Genomic DNA, 19,602 nt, shown 5'->3' with positions numbered 1-19,602 from the left:
TACTAATTAACTGTCTTTGACATGAAAAACCTTGTTAGTAGAGTTGTTACGACGACACAAAGAAACAACTTCTAACAAGATAATGACTAGTTCCCACAAACGTAATAACTAATGGCCAGTTCCCAGAAGAAACTCCCACCTCGGGAAGCACCTTTGTACATGATGTACCCTCTAATTTCTGGTTCTCTAATAATCTAACACTTTGTTGATCACAAAATGATTTTTTTTCATGCTTAAATTTAAGATCTTTCATAATAAACAACAGTTTAATTCACATTTGCAACATTTTATGACTGATGACTTCGGTAGCTATGAAGTCCACTCTGCCATAACCCTGATGCTAACTGGGCTGTGACTCTTCTGAAGCCTAACTAGCCGTGCCTAATGTGAACATATGTTTTCAGAGAACACTTGGCCACTTATTAAGTAGAATCTTCATTAAATAAGCTACAATATCAAGTTTTTATTGAACTAAATTGTCTGATTGTGGTCTTGGGGAGTGGATAACGGCTACAGAGTTCCTTTTGTGACGGACTGGTCATATGTGGGCTTGCATATGGAAATACATGCATTCCAGCCCAATTTCTTATTGTCTCTCTGACCACCCACCCGTAACTCATTTCTGTTGAGGAGGGGGAGTAAAACTGTCACAGGGAAATATCGGGCAACATTCCCTGCCATTGTGGAAAACACATCCTTTGGAGCCTCAGATATATCCTGAGGAATAGTTCTGACTTAAATGTGTTTAACAGGCCGAGGTCATTAGCTCAATCTGTGCTGTGCAGTTGTGTGTCCCTGAGCCCTGAAGTGCGTCTCAAGTCATCACGTATGTAAACAGCCTGCAGCAGCCTGCACTCCCTCCTCAGACTTGGACCAGTTTCATAAGACAAGTGCATCCGAGCACAGATGTGCTGCAGCTATCAGCGTTTGATTTATGGCCCATAAGAATTCACATTACCAGGATTGTTTTAGTGCAGTCAGCAAGGAATCGCTGACTCCCCTAAAATCCAGGGCAGATAGAAAAAAGAGTTATTTAGCTGAAGTAATGTAATTATATAAACTGCATATCAATAAACCTACAAGAAATGTCTTTGGAGGTTTTTTAAAGAGGTCCTGCTCCTCCCAAATGTATAACTTCAAATATAACCAATAATTGTTACAAATGTCTTCCTTATTTTAAGTTGTTTGTTATTGCAAGTTTGACAAATTCTCAATAGAACAACAGAGATTTAGCATTTGGTCAAATTATAAGGAACAAACGTCAATCTCTCTCACAAAGTTCAGGTGCCCATGCACTTTGATCTATATTTGAAGAATATAAAAGTGCATACCTTTTTATATGCGAGCATGCATGAGTAACACGTAAATCAAGTGTATGCTTTGTGACCCTGGTCTAGAAAGGCGCTATATAAATAGAGATTATTATTATTATTATTATTATAATGTCACACACTTGTAAAATGTAAAAATAATAAAACCGACCCATTTTCTTTTATCAAATGTCATATACAACATGTAAAATTAAAAAACAAAATTAAAATTAAAGGTTAAACCTTTCATGCAATTGATAAATTAAAGTAAAGATGAAGATGTGAGTCTTGGTCCGTAATAGACTTACTTCAGTGTCTGACTGAGGGGGAATTCCAACAAGACAAAAAGTAACTCCATTCATTGGCTTATCCTCGTGTGGGAGATTTAAAGAAGAAACTATAGATGCCTTTACATCGTGTCAGTCCTTCGTCCTGTCCTCTCTGGCTCCGCTGCTCGCTTCATGGAGCCTCTACAGGACAGTCAAGCTGCTCATTTACTACAGCGAGCCACATCCTCTTTGTTTCAGAGTAAAGTTAAAGTTTACGCCCAACTCGTCCAAACGTATGTATGACAGTGTTTTGAAGATAGCGAAATAGAATATGTTTGCACTGATTATTTAGCTTATGGAAAACCGTATGGTAAAGAGCAAATACCCAACCTCCCCATATAGAACAACTACTTTATTTTGAAGGAGCGGAAACGCCTTGTACTCGTCAATGGGCTTCACTAAAGGTAACGAGACGTCTCCAGCTGGCCAACCCGCCAGTTTCCCTACATAAACAACCAAATATGACGCCAAGTCGTTACGAAACCGAGCGGGAAATAGTGTTTTTTATCTCAACGTATTGAGGATGCACAATATTCAACACATGCTTTTAAATCTGCGAATGTTGATTGCAATTAACTTGAGTTTTTAAATCAATTATGAGATCATAAAATTCTCTAAACAATCAATAACGTGTGATGAGAAACATGTAATGGCAACTGTGAAGCCACCAAGTTAGTATTAGTTTTACATTTATTTGCTGCTGCTGTAGTCAGTCGTATTTCAAACGGTTAATGAGAAAAACATTAACAATTTACTGTGATAAACTGAATCAGATTAGACTCCAAACAAAAACGGGCCCATTTAAAAAATAGCAATATATTATTTTGATTTGAACCATTACTATAATCTCCTCTTTTTTTTTAATACCAATGCTACTGTGGTTCTTTATATATCAGAGCACATACTGATAATTTTATTTATGGATGGTTATTTTTATTCTTAAACTAGTTTTTAATTTAGTTTTCAGATCAGCATGTATATTGTAATTCAATACAAAACTATAAAAACGATATGTTATAAATATTTCAGTTAACCCTTGTTTAATCTCAGGGTCATGGTGCCCTAGAGGCCCGCAAACAAATGTGCTTTTGGTATCCCTTGTTTAATAGTTTGATTTGGTACTTTGTTTTACTTTTTACTAGATCACTTCTGTATATAACCTCTTTATTATATTACCAAGTTATTTGTTTTAGGACATAATTTTCCACATTTTTTGTCCAGATAAACATTTGTTTAATGATTTGTTATACTTAAATAATGTGTGTATAAAAGAGCAATTCATAAGATTCAAAAAAGAGTATCTGGCTGCCCTCAATTGTCAGAACAGTGTAACTGTAAGACTATGGCAAACCAGTTACCCAGTTTTCACTGAAACATGCAATTGTTTACAAAGCAGAAAATCCTGGTAAATAAAAAAAAAGAGTCTCTCAATACTGCTGTAAAACAGTTAGGTGGTCATGTGTCAATCATAGATAATAAATAAAGATAAATTATAATCATAATGAAATAAATAAATACTAATAAAGGAAATCTATCTTTCTAGACTCTCTGGGCAAGTAGTGAAGAGCGTTGTTCAAAATGAAACTAAACATAAGAGAAAATCCGAAGGAAATATATAAAAATGTAAGTTATTGTGACTTTAAACTGAATACAAAGCTCTAGAAATACCCACCGCTCCTCTCCCCCTTACATCACATCAGAGCTATTACATCTTCTTAGGATCAATGTCTGTCTGAACTGTCTCCCCTCCTCGTGTGAATCTCTAAATGTGAGACTTCTAAATCTGTCTCCTGCTCATATCTTCCTACATTTCCCCAAGCACCTCGGCGTCTGTGATCGGAGCTCTGCAGCCTCTTTATCGATCGAACAAATCGATGAAGTCGGACTAAAAGGGAACATGACTCAGTGACGATTACAGCAGGACTGCTCTTGAAACGAATCCATGAAGACATTAAACTTTATTCCATTGGTTATGTAATATAATATATTATTTTCACATTTGCTGTTGGTTATCTTAATCTTAACTTGAACAAACAGCAGTAAAAGTTTTGTAATATCCAAATTATATTATGCTTCGTTCAATCCAACCACAAGATTTAAAGCCCTGATAAATTATTATCTCATCTGCACCGATGACAAGGCAGGGTTGTCATTTTCAGAGCTCAGTAGGTGGCGCTCTCAGTTTAACAAATGTTGTGAGGTTTTTATTAAATGAGTGGTTCGGAGTCAAAAATTATAAAGCACAGAGTTCCATCTAGTGGGCTTTCAAAATCATGGCACTGTTTCATGAAACCCCATCAGGCCATTACTAGAACTAATTATGCATTAATAACTGAAATATACAGATGGATCATTCAGAAACAATGTGAAAATGCTATTAAGGTTTTCGCAATAATCCTGAACTAAGAGAAGAGAACCAACTCATCCATGAACAGTAAGACATTTTACTTAAATAAGCACTGTTGTCTTTTATTATCTATTCTCTATACATTAAAATAAATTGGACATATACGCACACAACAATCAGTGTTATCTCCCCCCCTGAGGCAACTGTCATGCGGCATCAGTGGCGGAGGTATTGCTCGCCCCAGTGACCATCAAACACATCATCCATACACTTCCTTACGTAATAGAGTGGAGATCCTTAAAGAGCGCTCTTCTCCCTCCCTCTGCTGGACATTTTAAGCAACAATCGATAGTGACAAAAATAAGACTACATGTTTTTCTTAGTCTTTGAAATTTCTGGACAATATTTTCTAAATATGCAAACAGATGTGTGTCTCTCTTCTCCCATATACTTATTTGTCAAATTCATCCTTCACATGTTGACCTTTGCTGACCTTTTTTCAAAGACTGAATGAATGTAAATGTTTCTTGGGAATGTCATATTGTTGCCAAATTTTGACGCTTAATCTGTAGGTTCATTAGAATTACTGTAACCAAAGAGATTAGTAGCACGGGATTGATGTCCCATCACCAAACAAAGGATTCCCAAATTCTTCACACTGTTATTCAAAGGGCTTCGGTGCTCACGCTAACACCCGGCTGCTCCAATAAAAACCCAAATTAATCCAGTCGTTTTGTTGGAAAGTGATGTTTGTCAGGACGTGGACGTGTGTGTGTGTGTGTGTTGTAGATGTGTATGGGGGTTGGTCTGAACGCTTAAATCTGGCCTTATTCTGAAAAAGGGAATCATCCCACGGCAGGGGGCTTATGGAGACTCTGCCAGATCAAGTTCCTCCCACCACTGTCTTGCACCCTGTGACCCCCCCTTCTATTTGCTCCACCACCTCTAATCACCACTTCAATTTCTGCTGCTGAGGATGTGAAGATATTCTTAAACATCCTGGATCTGTCTGCTGCCTTTAACACTCATTTCTCTCCTATATCCAATAAATTGATGAAGAAGTAAGAACCCCCCAAAAAATTCCAACAGTAAAGTTTAAAATCTTTAAAATGATCTTTTATATTTTATCACTTTCCCCACTGGCACTTTATTTTCTTTGATGCAAAAGTTCCCATGTGTGGTTTTATGCACACGTACAATTTAACTTGACTCACAAGTGTTTTTGTTTTAAGGCAGCACTAATTTGCCGGTTGAGAGCAAAGGCCTCTTATCACATGACAATGAGATGCAAAACAAAAATCTGCAGGGTTCATTTACAATGACTTCAAGCATGTATTTACGTGACACTCGGAGTTTTATATAGCTGCATAGTTTGATGTTTGGGAAAATGTGGTGAACTGCGCACAAACCACATGCATATTTCTGGGAGGGCAGTGATATAAATGGCTTCTAGGATTATGTTTTTTCCCTTTAAATCATTCCAAAAAATTCCTTTGCTTATTTTACAGAGATGATACTATTCATCCTCTCGAGGAGAATTTTGTCAGAAGCAGCATTTCTCAACAGACCGACTATACAAAGTCACATCAAAGTTTGTTTTGTGTGTTATTTAGTACCACCTTTACAGCAGGTCAAAATCAAACATGTTGTTGTAAAAGGCCTTTCATTATGTTCTCTAGTTAAGTTGCTTAACCCTTGTGTTATCTCAGGGTCAAGGTGAGAAACAAATGTGTTTCTGGTATCCTTTGTGTTGCCTCGGAGGTCGTTCACCTTGACCCAGAGACAAGACAAGGGATAAGTTATTTTTTCCCAATCATTAATTTCTGGTCAATGACTGTTTCTTGGCACGGTCTAATTTAATTGTGTTTTCATGTGATACATTTGAGCTACAGCATAAGCAGGAACATTTTAATTTTATTGAAGAGCAACAAAATTCTTATGGTTGATTATGTATTAAAGTTGGCTCTCAATTCACTATTTTATAATATATTATGTTTCTATGTGAAGTTAAAAATAGAAATAGCTTTTTCAAGAGGAAAAATATGTCCATACTATTTCAGGTATATTTCCAATGTGATGATGAAACCAAATAAAGGCATTATACATATTATACGACGGCAGATTTACAACTTCATGCATATAATTGCTTTAAATATGTAATCGTCTGAAAATGTATAAAAGACATTCTAGGAAAAATAATACTTTTTTGTTCCCTGCCCTTCATTCTTTGCCCTCCATGCCTCATTAACAGTAATGCAGATGAGAAATGATGGTAGCAACTGGAACTAATGCTATATAATTGATGTGAATTATGCATGAGGAGCTAAGATGACGGAACAATCAGATGCGTACTATCCTCATCCAATAAATACATTTCAATTCTTCCAGAGCATAGCTGGGTCTGACGGTCAAAGAAGACCTTGATTGAGTTCTAGGAAGGATGACAACTGGATCAAATGCTGAATTGGAAATGGAAACCTTTTTTTCCTGTGAAGCTTTGATCACTTATCGGACATGACAGCCTCTGTGTGCAGAGGACGTCAACAACTATATTGTCTATTGTAATAAAATCAGTTACTTACTAACTAACTTATATTATATCTTTGAAAGTTAAAAAGTAATACTTTTACAGCTGTAACCTGGCAGACAAAACAAGGCAAGGAAGTTCAGGAACCGTAAAAATATGTCTTTGAAGCACACAAACCTCCATCACATCTATAGACTATCTTTTCTGACACAAAGACATCTCTCCTTTTACAAACCAATGACTCCATTGGACAACAAAACTATATTAGGCGACAAAAATCAGATGTACTTCACGTAAAAGCCCTAATAATACAACAACGGACAGCAGAAGAAAATGTACTTGGCCCAGTTTGCTCATTATCTATTTATAGGCAGAATAAAAGTGCCATTAGTGCAAATACAATTTTAAAAAAAAACGTATTCTTATATGTTTATTATGGAATTCTTCAGAGCACTTAAACTATGAAAATTAAGCCATGAACAAATATATAGTTGAGTCAGAGAGTCATGTGAAACTTAAACTGTTTATGATTATACTGTAACATAATAATATAAGTAGAGAAAAAAAAGTATATTTACTTACTATTTAAGATGTATTTATTTCTTCTTACGTCCCAAACATATTTTTTATATTTCTGAACAAAGCAATACGTTAGAATTAAAATTAGAAATAAGAAGTATTTATTGATACATTTTCTTTAAATGTTCATTTTAAAATATAAAACATTTATGATAGTTTGAGAAATCAAGTTATTAAAAAAACACTTTATTCACTATTAATTAGATCTATTTAAGAAAACAAAATGAAAATATTAAAAACTATAGTTATTCAAGTTAAAATTATTTGAGTTAAAAATATTAAATAATATATTTAGGATACCTGAAAATTATTTTTTAATATGAGGTAAATGGATAAACATCTGTACCTATTTTTTGTTATTTTGTAGTCTGGCATGGCAACAGAGCAGCTGCACAAAGTGTGTGTGTACGTGAGTTGGGGGAGGGAGTCGAGTGGAACACGCCCATCTGTCTATTTACAGCGGCACAGGGAGATTTTGCTAAATATCTAATCCATCTAATCCTCAGCACCGAAGCTATGGATAGAAGTTGCAGTACAGCAAGGTGGCCACTGGATGGCGAGCGCAGCGTAAACAGCTTCTGACCTAAGGGAGCTTCTTTTGTTTCACCAAGAAGGGACGAGAATGTGATTGACGGGCAAAACACACAAACAGAAAATCACTCACTTCTCTTTCTATATTTGAAATAAATGCAGGTTTGGGGAATTGTACCACACACATACAGCAGCGACCTCTGGATAGACGCGAGGACACCAGCATTAGAGGTGCAGTGGTGTGTGAAGTCCTCGGCTGGGACAGACCGATCACATGTAAATTGCTGATTGAAAGCGAGCATTGCTGCCTGAGAGTGAAGCTCCATTTGCAGAACAATCTCCTCGCATCATTTTCAGCATCCAAGGACAAGACCGTTACATCACTGGACCAGCAGACCAGGAAGACTATTCCGAGACAGCGTGAGGAACAAACTGTCAAAATAAAGTTACAGGGAATCGTTTTCTAGTTGGTTGGTACGGTCGTAATGAGCTTGTCTGTAATGATAAACAAGATTAAATCCATGGAGTGCTTCACTGTTAGTCTCAGGCACAGCAAAGGAGAACTGCTTCTTCTAAAGAGCAGCTGGTCCAAACCTGTGCCAAATGTAAATATGCATATTGACAAATCCACAGAGACCGCTCCAGGAGGGCAGATGCTTGGACCACTGGGGGTTTGGGAACTTGGACTGGGACACAGGGAGGTCCTTGGTTGTTTCTTTTGAATAGATTTTAGTAATGCGGATTCTGTGTAGCAAGAGAAATGATAGTCGGAGAAAAAGGGATGTGAAGACTCCAAAAAGGAGAATAATAACTGCAGAAACAAAGATCTGAAAATTGTTGTGTTGTTTCAGTTTAATGTAAAATAGTCAGGGTTGTATTGGCAAAAATCTGCTGCTAGATACGTTTCACGATACAGTGGCAACGATAGGATATATTGTTATACTGCAGTATTGTCTAAGTATTTTACTTAATGTATACAGACCGCATGACTCTTGACGAAGTCAATTGTTATGTCCAAAGATTAGCTTTTAAAAGCTGGAGTCGACTGCATCCTCTTGTCCTCAGTCTTCACTGGGATCTCACTAGATTTCATTGTTTGTTTAGCTGTGGAGGACTTAATGGCTGCTGCCATATAGCCACCAGAAGTATAATTGCAAAACAAAATTGAACATTATTCATATAGTGCTGTTGGATATTGATTCATTATTGTGTAAAAAAAAAATGCACTGTATCGCAGTATCAATATTGTATCACACCCATATAAGATCTAAGTCTTCAAAACATAGCACTGAAGACTGTAGACTGATTACCTAGCAAAAACTCCCAGGATGGAGGACACATTTTTCAAATAGTTTTAAAAAAGCAGGCGCACAAACATGGTGGCCAGAAGCTAAATCCATTGTTCTAGTCACTTCATGTCTGCCTAAAGTGGTTAAGAGGATCCAGACATTGAAAGAAGAATACATTTAATCCACCCGCAGAGCACATGTCAATCTCACAGAGCACAAACCATTACACAACAATCTTAATCTGTTGGATTTACAACCGCACCGCACACAAACTCTTACACACAGGAGCACAAAGCACCCTGTCTTAGCACACAAGAGGCACACCTGGACTCCTGATCCTGGAGATACCTGAGGTGAAAGACAGAGCTTGACACACTTCATCTGTGCGAGGTAAACAAGGGAAGACCTCACAGATGCTGCACCGGGACTCACTCGTTTAGTGAAACATATTATGCGAGACGCGATAATGAACGTGAATAATTCCGATAAGCCAATATGGCGATTTGATTAATTGAGCTGCTTTTGACCCGAGCAGAATGCAGATTTATCTTGACACAGATGCACGGAGCAGATGAGACCGTCTGCTCGAAGGAGGAAATACTCATCTAATTAAAAGAGGAGGCTGCAATACTGACAGTGACAGACTTTTATTCTGCAGTGTCTGTAATTGGTCATTAGTATTAGCATACATTAGATTTGAGGTAGAGATGTGTCTTTAAGGTGTATCTTGTAGAGTTAGAGGTTGTCTTTTTAGAGTTTAAAGTCATGATTTTTATTAAATACGTGAAGTTTATTAGCCATCTAGGACTTGGAGATGAGGTATGACTATAAACCTTTTGGGTATGCTTTAGGGTTATTAGGATCCGACCAACCAATATGGCTGATTTACCCCCAAAATGACTGTTGTTAAACTCCATCACTAAGACTTGTTTTGCAATTAAAACTAAACTACATCACTGGCATTTTTTGAAGGTATGTAGCTGTAGTCAGGCCTCAAGTCTCAAGAATTTTCATTGAGATGATCTCAAGTTTGACGAAAGTAATGAATTTGTGACACGCCATCTATCTCCAAATTGAACAACTTCCATTTAAGTTGAACAAATTAAATGAGTTCAATGAGCTTAAAACAGTGGTTCTCAACCGGTGGGTCGGATCCAAAAAGAAGGTGTTGCGACTGAATCTTACTTTGAAGGAGATCATCAGAAAGAACTGGGTGGCCAAAGCAAAGTGACCAGAAACCTATAATTTAAAATACTAATGACTATAAAAACAAGTACTTGTAAGGGAAATATTGGACCAGAAAATGTGGAATTACTTAAGCAACAACATGTGGAAGATGAAACTCTTCTCTGTGTACACACTACAACTGGACCCCCGATGAGAGTTGCTCTCAAGGGGAAAACCATTACTGGGTCGACAGTGCACACACAAGAAATAAAGTGAATGAACTAGAGCGAATGAACAGCAGAAAAATGCAACTCAAAACACACACACTCCGTTACGTAATATCACACAGCTCAGCACAGATGGTACCATCAGCTGCTGGAGGTGTGAGTCTCCCTTGCTGAGTGATGATGTCACACACGAGACAACCACACACTGCATATCAGAGTCGATTTCATAGTCGTAAAATGTCTTTGTCCCCGACAGGTTAAAAATGTGGCGCTAGCCTGGACCTACTTTGTTCTACAATGCAGTTAACCAGACGCGGCACAACCTTCTGCAGGCATTTTTAAAACCCTCTTAACTTAAACTAGTCTTAAAAGATGCACGCTTTAAAAAAAAAGCTAATACGTGTCAGATAAAATTCATGACAAGAAGAGAAGTCGGGTTTCAGTTTCCTTACCAGTTTTTTTTCCGCTCCTTTTCTGACCACATCACAGCATAGCCTGCCTCTTTTTATGACCAGGCCCTCCCTTCACTGCTCTCTTTTCACTTTAACTTCACTTATATAGAAACGAAAGAACCTCCACATGACTCTTTACTTTATTTTTTTTAGATTTGATTTGACTTCTCGTTAGGTTGATCATGTTCTTTCTATTAGCATTATTACAATTGACTTGCTCTTTTATTTTTTTCATCTTCACTTTATTTAATAATTTAGTTAATTATTCTTATTATATCTAACCTAATCTGTTTGATGGATCAAATATTCCAAAGTTTAGCACATTAAATAAAATAGAAAACCTAAATACTTAAAAGAATATACCTTTCATGAAGTGTAGTCGAGACTTTACATATAAAATCATATAAAATGTAATCATATGATAGATACAAAACAACACATCAAATGTCTATTACACAATTCTTATGTTATTACATAAGAAGCAGCGAAATGCGCTTAGACAAATCTCCATCAATCAGACGAAGAGTAAAAGGTTTAGGTTACAACATTTTGGAACATCATCACAACAACACGGAGGATTTTAGTACTGTTGCGCAAAATTCACTTTACCTAGCTTCATAACCAGTTTGTTGGAGTTTAATTTTGGTTATGTTGGCCATTACAGGAATGATTTTTTAAGATTTTACCATTTCCATTTTCTGTACATTGTGTTGTTTTAATTGTTGTGACTACTATTACTTAAGTAATAAACTTAAAAATATCTTTAATGAAAGCCTAATTTTCTTTTATTGATAACAGTTAAAATCCATTTAATTTTAATTTCAGAATGAATTATCATTTATCATTTTGCACAAAAAAAAAAATCTAAATATGTTTTCAAACTATTATTATTTGTTTGCTGAGCCTTTTCTGGCTTTAATCCTTTGAAAAAAAAGGAAAAGTATTTTAAATTATTTCCAACACCACCAACTAATAATGAAAGAAATATCTTTGAGTTTTATTTGAAATGAACACGCTTTTAGCTGCTTTCATTGAACAGTGTCTGGGAATGGAGACGGGAGGTTCTCGAGCTCAAATTTCAAATTCACTTACACCATCTGCTTTGCCATTATGAACCTCAGATTTAAAACTGCCATGAAACTACAGGAGCATCTTTAGTCATCACGACAACAGGAAACACACTGACTCCGCCGCACTGATAGATGACCAGAGAGGAGGCTTGGAATATATATATATATATATATATGTATATATATATATATATATATATATATATATACAATAATATAAGTAATAAAACGGGTCTGTAGCTCATTCTTTCATCAATCAAAATAATCCCCTCACCTTGACGTTTGCTCTTCAGAGGAGTATTAAGAATCTGAGTGAATGAAGTCAATCTCAAGTCAGCATTAACGGCTGATCGAGGTGCACAGATTCCAGTTTGACATAAAGAATTTAAGAAGGTCCTTGTCAGTGTAATGTGCTCTCAAACCGTGTCCCCGCCCCCTCCCTGTGTCGCTGCTGGTGGGAGCTGATAACGCTGCTTAACGTGATGCTTACGAAATGTGGCGATTCCTTTTTAGCCGCCGTGCAACGCATCATGAGAGTCACGCTAAAGAAGGTCACCGCTAGAGGCTGACAGTAGGAAGAAAATCCAGCAGCATCAGAATATTCAACTTCATCACCTCTCAGGCTATTAAGAGACGAGGCAGCTTCTTGTAGAACAAATGTGCACACAGAGAACACTAAATTGAAAATGTCATCTAAACAGGACGGAGATTTCATTGATTTCTAGTGTTTGTGTGCAGAACATATTTTTAGATAAATGTACAAGAGATGATACGATTCACAAAAATGATGACAGGATCAAACAAGAGCCACATATCTGACTGTATGTATCACAATAGAAGATAGAATGACAAACAGAAATGTTCTTGAAATAGTGTAATGTTAAAAACAAATTCACTATAAAATAAGAAATATAAACTGAGGTTTTTGAATTGTGAATTGGGATATATAGTCATTGTGACCTTTGTGTGACCTCAGATGTAATATTGGCATTTTTATGTCATCTTCTTGTGTTCATAATCTTTAAACAACAGTATTATTTTTTATACTTTGTCAAAGTTTAAAATTCTCTATTTTTATTCCCTTTTTTTTTTTAAACTTTAATTCATTAACACACGCACAGCTTTTATGACAGTTTGCTAATGTCATCGTCATAACTTAAGTCATCACAACAAAAGAAAGACTTGAAAACATGATTTAAAAACAAAGTTTTTAAATTAATAAATAAAACAGTTTAAAGTCAATTTTGTGTTTAAAAGTAATTCTCTGTTGGGTGTCTTTCAATGTGCATAAACCCACGGTAAAATAGTTAAAAAGTGTATTTAAATTATTATTACATAAAAGTAACCCTTGATAGTAGCAGCAACTAATAATATACAATATTACATATTTATTTTTCTAAAAATAACTGACCATTTATGTTTAGATTGAGTCACTTGGAAATTGAATCACAATGAAAAACTTTATTTGTTCGTGACTAATGTTGATGTCAGATGAGTTCATCAAGTCGACAGGACTTGTTTACTGTAACTACACAGTAACTAATGGATATCACTGGTTGTTCCCTCACTAAAAGGAAACACAAACACACACACACACGGGCCATTAGAGCAGCCTCGGCTCACGCGGTGCAGCAGAGAAGAGAGAGAAAGTACAAGTGGACTCAGGGGCCGCAGGGCTGGACACAGGACTGAGCGTCTCTGGGCCCCGGACATGTCAGTGTGAGTCACTTTACTGAAGCTCATGTGTGGTCACTCCATGAGCCCTTTCCGCTGTTTCACATTGAACACAGGATATGTATTTTTAACCCTTTATCTAAGGGACACACACATTCCAACTGGATGCAGAGTTATGGGCAATAACTTCAGTTCTGTGAGTTGAAAATTGAATCCCTCAGTATAAATGTTGCATCGTGAATATCACTGAGCTGAAAGTGACCCTGTATCCATTATTTACTTCTTTCTGGAGCTTGATTTTTCCAACTGGTTTCCTCCAGAAATGTTGTTCATGTGACTTTAATAATTCAGTCTTCCCGTCGCCACGATAAACATGACTGAAGTTTAATTTTTAATGTCGTTTTTTAGTGTACCAACAGCAGCTACATTTCTAGCGGAGGCATTATTGAAAATCTGTTAATGTGTGAGCCTGTAAGAGAAAAAGCAGGATATCCTGACACACACACACACACACACACACACACACACACACACACACAATACACTTTTCACTCTGCTACATAGTTTAACCATTGTGCGACTCGACCGAGCACTTGTTTCGCCTGCGCGGTCAATACAACTCTTTTTTTTTTTTTTAAAGTAACACACAAAATCGACTCAACATAAAGGCCCTTCACTACTCTTTCACTCACTGTCTCACGCACATACAACAAGAGTCTTTACATGAATCCTAAATGGCTAAAAATACACAACCTCGCTGTCACCCAGACAGACGTCTTCCCCCCGCAGACGGGAATCCTTTTTATTTGCCTGGTCTCTGTTACTCACAGGCAGTTCTTTTGTGAATTTATATTTGAATAGAGACGTTCCTTCTCAGCTGTGAGGAGAGAAAGAGTCTGAGTTTTGGCATGATTTCATTCATTACAGAATCAGGCTTTTTAAATTTGAATGTGGGCTTTCCAAATATAAATACTGACCTACATTTTATAAGAAAGATAGCTTAAATATTACAAATAGATAATTGCTGGTCTGATAATAACATTATTATTGTGATCAAAATGTGATTTTTGAAACAGTGTGATAAAGAATAGGTAAAAGAAAAGGGCATAATTGTAACTTAAATATAGGGTTGCTATTCAAATTAAATAAGATAGTTAGCATCAAATACATTTACAGAAAGATCTAGCTACATCTTAACAAGATTGTTGAAGTCGCCATTTTATTTTCATGAACATAAAAGTAAAGATAGCTTTAACGGCATAATGAATGAATGAATAAAACAGTATCTGCTTCTGTGGTGTAAGAAAAAAAGCATGTAAACTTAAGATGTTTTGCTCACTTGGGTGTCTACAATGTTAAGATGCAACACTTTATCTGAAACAACCACTTGTTTTTTGAGATATCTTTCAAAAGATTGGGATAGTTCAAATTTGTGTCTGGTTAAGAGAGCCATTAAATGTCGTATTAATACATATTTTACATTAGATCTAAATATTCATGATGTTGCTATAGTGACCATCTCCATGTTTACAGCTGAGTTTATGAACTGTAGATCATCCTTGTTTAAACAGCCACATTTTACATGAAAACTCAAACATTCCTTGCATCTGTGAGCTTGAGGTTGTTACTTTTATGTTGAGGTGTATACGATTAAATGCCTCACAAGAGTTAAGTAAAACTATAAAGTCTGCTCACCGAGTCATCTATGGGGACCCGTATGATGTTTTGACATTAGTTAAGATTTACCACTTTTATATGAACTTTTACCTTAAACAGAATTTGCCTCCCAAATTCCTCCGATGAAAGCTCTATCTTGTTTAGACTATTTTCAGATTGTAGAAAACTAATTCATTTTAACACTTTAAATATTCCTTTTACAGACATATAGAGACACAAAATTAAAATAAAAAAAACGTACTAATTATTTTGAGTAGAAATTCTGATTGTGAAAAACAATGTATATAACAAGTTACATATCAATTGGAAGTATTATGTGTAGGATTTTAATAATATTATTATCTTTATTATAATTAACAATAAAATTACTAAAAATGCACTGCTTAAAAGGTACGGTTGTATAATTTAGCAAAAAAGTGGATGAAAATGCATCTATTTTATCCTATGTTCTTAGTTAGATAGTGTTTAGGGAACCGTAACTTAACAAAATACCTCCAAAATATGTCATGTCAGCATCTCGCTTCCACTTTCACATATATAAGCAAGTCATCTTTTAAACAATTACAAACATCGTTGTCAAGAACTACACTCGCGACTGTTTAAACCTCCAGGTTTTCAGTTTATCAAACAATTGTGTATCTCTTTTGAACTTGAGACTCGCATGATGACAGGAGACAAGTGTTTCTGCTCATGAAAATATTGACGAGAGACAAAAATAGCACTTCAATAAGATAAAAGACCTATATTTTGGTTCTGAAAAAGGGTTCTGCTGCAGATGATTCAGGCAAAAATAAAAACATTGGTCAAAGCAACGTGCATTTATGTTGCTGAGTGTGTGTGTGTGTAGTGTGTGTGTGTGAGTCACCTGGGCCATGGTGTTCAGCAAGAACTGGTGCTTCTGCTGCTCCGGATCATGGCTTGATGGGAATCCTTCAATGGCAAGCTCTTGACTTCACACCCACCCCGGTGTCTCCCGTGCATTTCCCCACATCCCGGCGTCCTCCTCTTCCTCCTCTTCCTCCTCCTGTGTGTGACAGTGTGGTCCTCCCTCCTCACGAGCAGTGCCCTCGCCCTCCTCCTGCTTTATCTCACTTCAACCCTTGCTTTATTCCGCCGTCTCCACGCGAAGAGTGTGTACAGCTAGCATGTGTGTGTGTGTTGGTTAGAATCTGAGCTCAAACACACACTGCTTTACTGCTGCTTCTCTCTCTCTCTCTCCTCCCCTCCTCCCAAGCCCTCCCTCCCTGTATACAGCATTAGAGTGAAGAGGACGAGAGGAAGGATCAGAGGGATATAGTGTGTGTGTGTGTGTGCCATGTGACCTGATGGTGTAGTAGGATTCCCCCAGCAGCTGTCACACTCATTCCTTCACGGTGCTTCTCTAGCTCCGTAGTCTCCTTCTTGGCGCCGGTGAACTGTGAATGAAGCGCAGACAAACAGATTGAATGCATATCAATAAGAAGTGTAGCAACATCTGAGATCAAACGTGTTGTCAACAGTCGTCAGTGTTGCCTCACACTCAAGATTACTGGTGCCTCAGATCTTATATAAGGAAGTATCACAGGAGCCCATGAGCCAAGCACACAAGCTCCTTCCTGACTTACTAGTCGCAAATGTTTGAACAATGCAGTCCGAAAATAAACAAAATATAATGCAGGACAACATACTTTATATAAAACTGTGTGTGGATTTTACATTTTAAGTCAATTATTACTTTTTTAATTTTTTTTTATTAAGTAAGATGTAATTGCAAATTTAAATCAGAATCTTCTTTTACCAATTTCTTTTTATTTTCAATGGTTTGAATGAAAATGAACTAAATAAATGGGAAAGATATGCTCAACGTCAATACTCATTCTTTTAAAGTATACATTTTAACTGTGTATTGTGTACCCTGGTCTGGAAATCTGCTTTAAAAATGACTTTTACTTACTTACTTACTTACTTATATGATGGATCATTTATTTTCTGGATAGAAAAGACTTTAATTTAATCAGCACCTAAATAAAATATTAAATCTGTAAAGATTATTTTATTATTTTGCTAGTTAATTTAACTGAATACCATGATATATTAAAACATTGAACAAATAAAAATAAATGTATCAATGCCCTGCAGAAAAAAATGTATTCAATAGTCAAGTTTAATTGTAATCTTGATTAAATACTGTAGTAATGTAGAAGTTAGCCATCCAGTCGACCAAATTATGGCAATTGGGGATTTCTTTTTAAAACCTCTTTCAATAATCATTTAGTGAGATATATATTAAGTTTAGGAAGTTTTCTAGTATTTAGAACAGTGAATATAAAAAATAATTATGCTTAATTTGTTTTGAATCATGTTGCATCATGTTTTATTGGGATTTAATGAATGTAAGATAGTATAATTTGTTCAGACACAGGCATATATTTGGGTGAGAATTATAAACATAATTTGACTTTAGACTTTCTTTTATTGTCATTGCACAGAAAACACAGCAGTGAAACTGGCGACGAAAATTCGGTGTTTGGCAACCGTTAAAAAACACAGCAGAGTGAATGTATATATACGTTTAAAATATTATAAAATATAATATAAAATTCAATATAGTATAAACAGAATAAATAAATAACGTTTTAAATATTGCAAATAATAATTAATGTATATAAAAGTATAAATATAAATAAGTCAAAAATACTGCAATATTTTATAAATAGAAAAAATACATAGTACATTAAATAGTGCATAGCTCAAGTTATATTACATTCAGCATTCTGATGGCCAGAGGAAAGAAGCTGTTTCTAAATCTTTCTGTCGTTTGATCTCCATTTCTAAATTATAAACGTAATTTGATCTCAACATCTAAATTATAAACATAATATTATCTCCATATCTAAATTATAAACATAATTTGATCTCCATATCTAAATTAAAAACATAATTTGATCTCCCTTTCTAAATTATAAACATCATTTGATCTCCATATCTAAAATCCATTAGACAATGTGATGGGATATTACATTCTGTTAACTTTGGCATACTCATGTTCTGTCTGACAAGTTTGTCTTTTTAGTATCGATCAGCAAAGACAGCTGTGATAAGAAATGTGAAAATAATTGTTTATTTTTGCCTCATAACTATAGAGAAAACTCCGGGAGACAATCCTAGATCGATGACGGAGAAATGACATGTGTTATTTCTCAGAAACACACTGGCAGGTTCACACTGCAGAGGAATGAGGAAAAGGACATCCTGTGGTCTTTCCCCTGAGCTGTATAGCTGGAAACTCTCCCCCACAACAACAGGAACCGCATCAACCACCTCATACACCCAACCAATGCCACACAGCACTCCAGCACAAGGGACAGCTTTATTCTGATTTCTGCATTGGTGGGTACATGTGTGTGATCATACTGAAACACCTAACTATCACCCAAGAAGCCATAGAGGGGTTTTCAAGAACTTAAAATAAATCAATTTCCTTCAGAAAACTTGAGCTGAAGAAAGACATTTAAAAACTTGTCAATGCCGCCATCTTGTGTTCAAATGCGTGAAAGACAGTTTGTACAAAACATGCATACATGCAAAATCCAAGGAGTTAATAAATGCACTGTTGTGTACGAACATTAAATGACAAGTGTGTTCTGTACAAACATTGAGAATATTTCAAACGTGGTAAATCACATATTCAGTTATTTCATATTTCCAAATATGTGCTACACTGTAGGGCCGGATTAAAGACATTCTGCCATCTATTGATTGCGTTTAATTTTTCAAAGTAATGTATGTTCAATACATTGGCAACTAAAATTCTGAAATAGTCAAAGTATACGAAAAACAATATAATTGTACTTACTGCTGCAGTTCACACTCCGACCCGGCAGGGGGAGTGATGGCACTTAATCTAGATAACTCCGCAAGGAAATTAAAATGTGATGAGTATTTGAGGGAATTTTCCAAGTTAACCTTATGTTTCTTTTTCATGCCCTCTCTTAGATATTTAGAGGAGAGAGAGAGAGAGTGTGTGTGTGAGAGAGAGAGAGAGAGTACGACTAATGTGAAAACCAAAGACCCCTGACTTACTCCCATGTTTCAAATGTTGAAATCTTCCTCTCCAAGATGCATTAAGTCCCTCATCATGACGATGTTTTGAAGTTATTACTTTATAAAGTTCTTCCCTGTGTGAAATCTCGGAAAATGAGAGGTTAGAAAAGCAGAGTCCATTAATGACGTAATAATGGGCTTTAACCAGCCAGCTAAAGTCACGTCCGCTTTGTTTATACAACAAGTCCCTTGTAAGTGGAGACTTCCAGACTTGACCATGTGAGTGACAATAATGTCCCATTATCAATGACATTCATGTGTTTAGATCAATTCAGCTCAATAGACTCAAAAGGTATGCTCTGTTATGGGGCTATTACTGCTGTTAAAGCTTTGTAAATGC

The 19,602-nt window shown here is 36.0% G+C and overlaps 1 protein-coding gene across 2 annotated transcripts in view; it reads right to left on the bottom strand.

Moving 5' to 3' along the window:
* The window catches only part of LOC148078079 (rho GTPase-activating protein 23-like), a 46,918-nt gene extending 30,682 nt beyond the window's left edge, over window positions 1-16,236 (bottom strand). The window contains exon 1 of one of the 2 annotated variants that reach the window (XM_087794631.1): window positions 16,045-16,236. In XM_087794631.1, the coding sequence (XP_087650757.1) occupies window positions 16,045-16,053 (9 nt within the window). In that variant the 5' untranslated portion in view covers window positions 16,054-16,236. Of the gene's footprint in view, window positions 1-1,618; window positions 1,753-16,044 lie in introns of those variants that run through there. The other variant, XM_087794630.1, reaches the window with a different exon arrangement.
* Between the last annotated feature and the right edge of the window lie 3,366 nt (window positions 16,237-19,602).

The sequence above is a fragment of the Callionymus lyra genome, chromosome 6, assembly GCF_982586985.1.
Source record: "Callionymus lyra chromosome 6, fCalLyr1.hap1.1, whole genome shotgun sequence".
In the NCBI taxonomy this organism is placed as follows: domain Eukaryota; kingdom Metazoa; phylum Chordata; class Actinopteri; order Syngnathiformes; family Callionymidae; genus Callionymus; species Callionymus lyra.
Note: the sequence above shows the minus strand (reverse complement) of the source record. Positions and strands in the feature narration are given on the sequence as shown.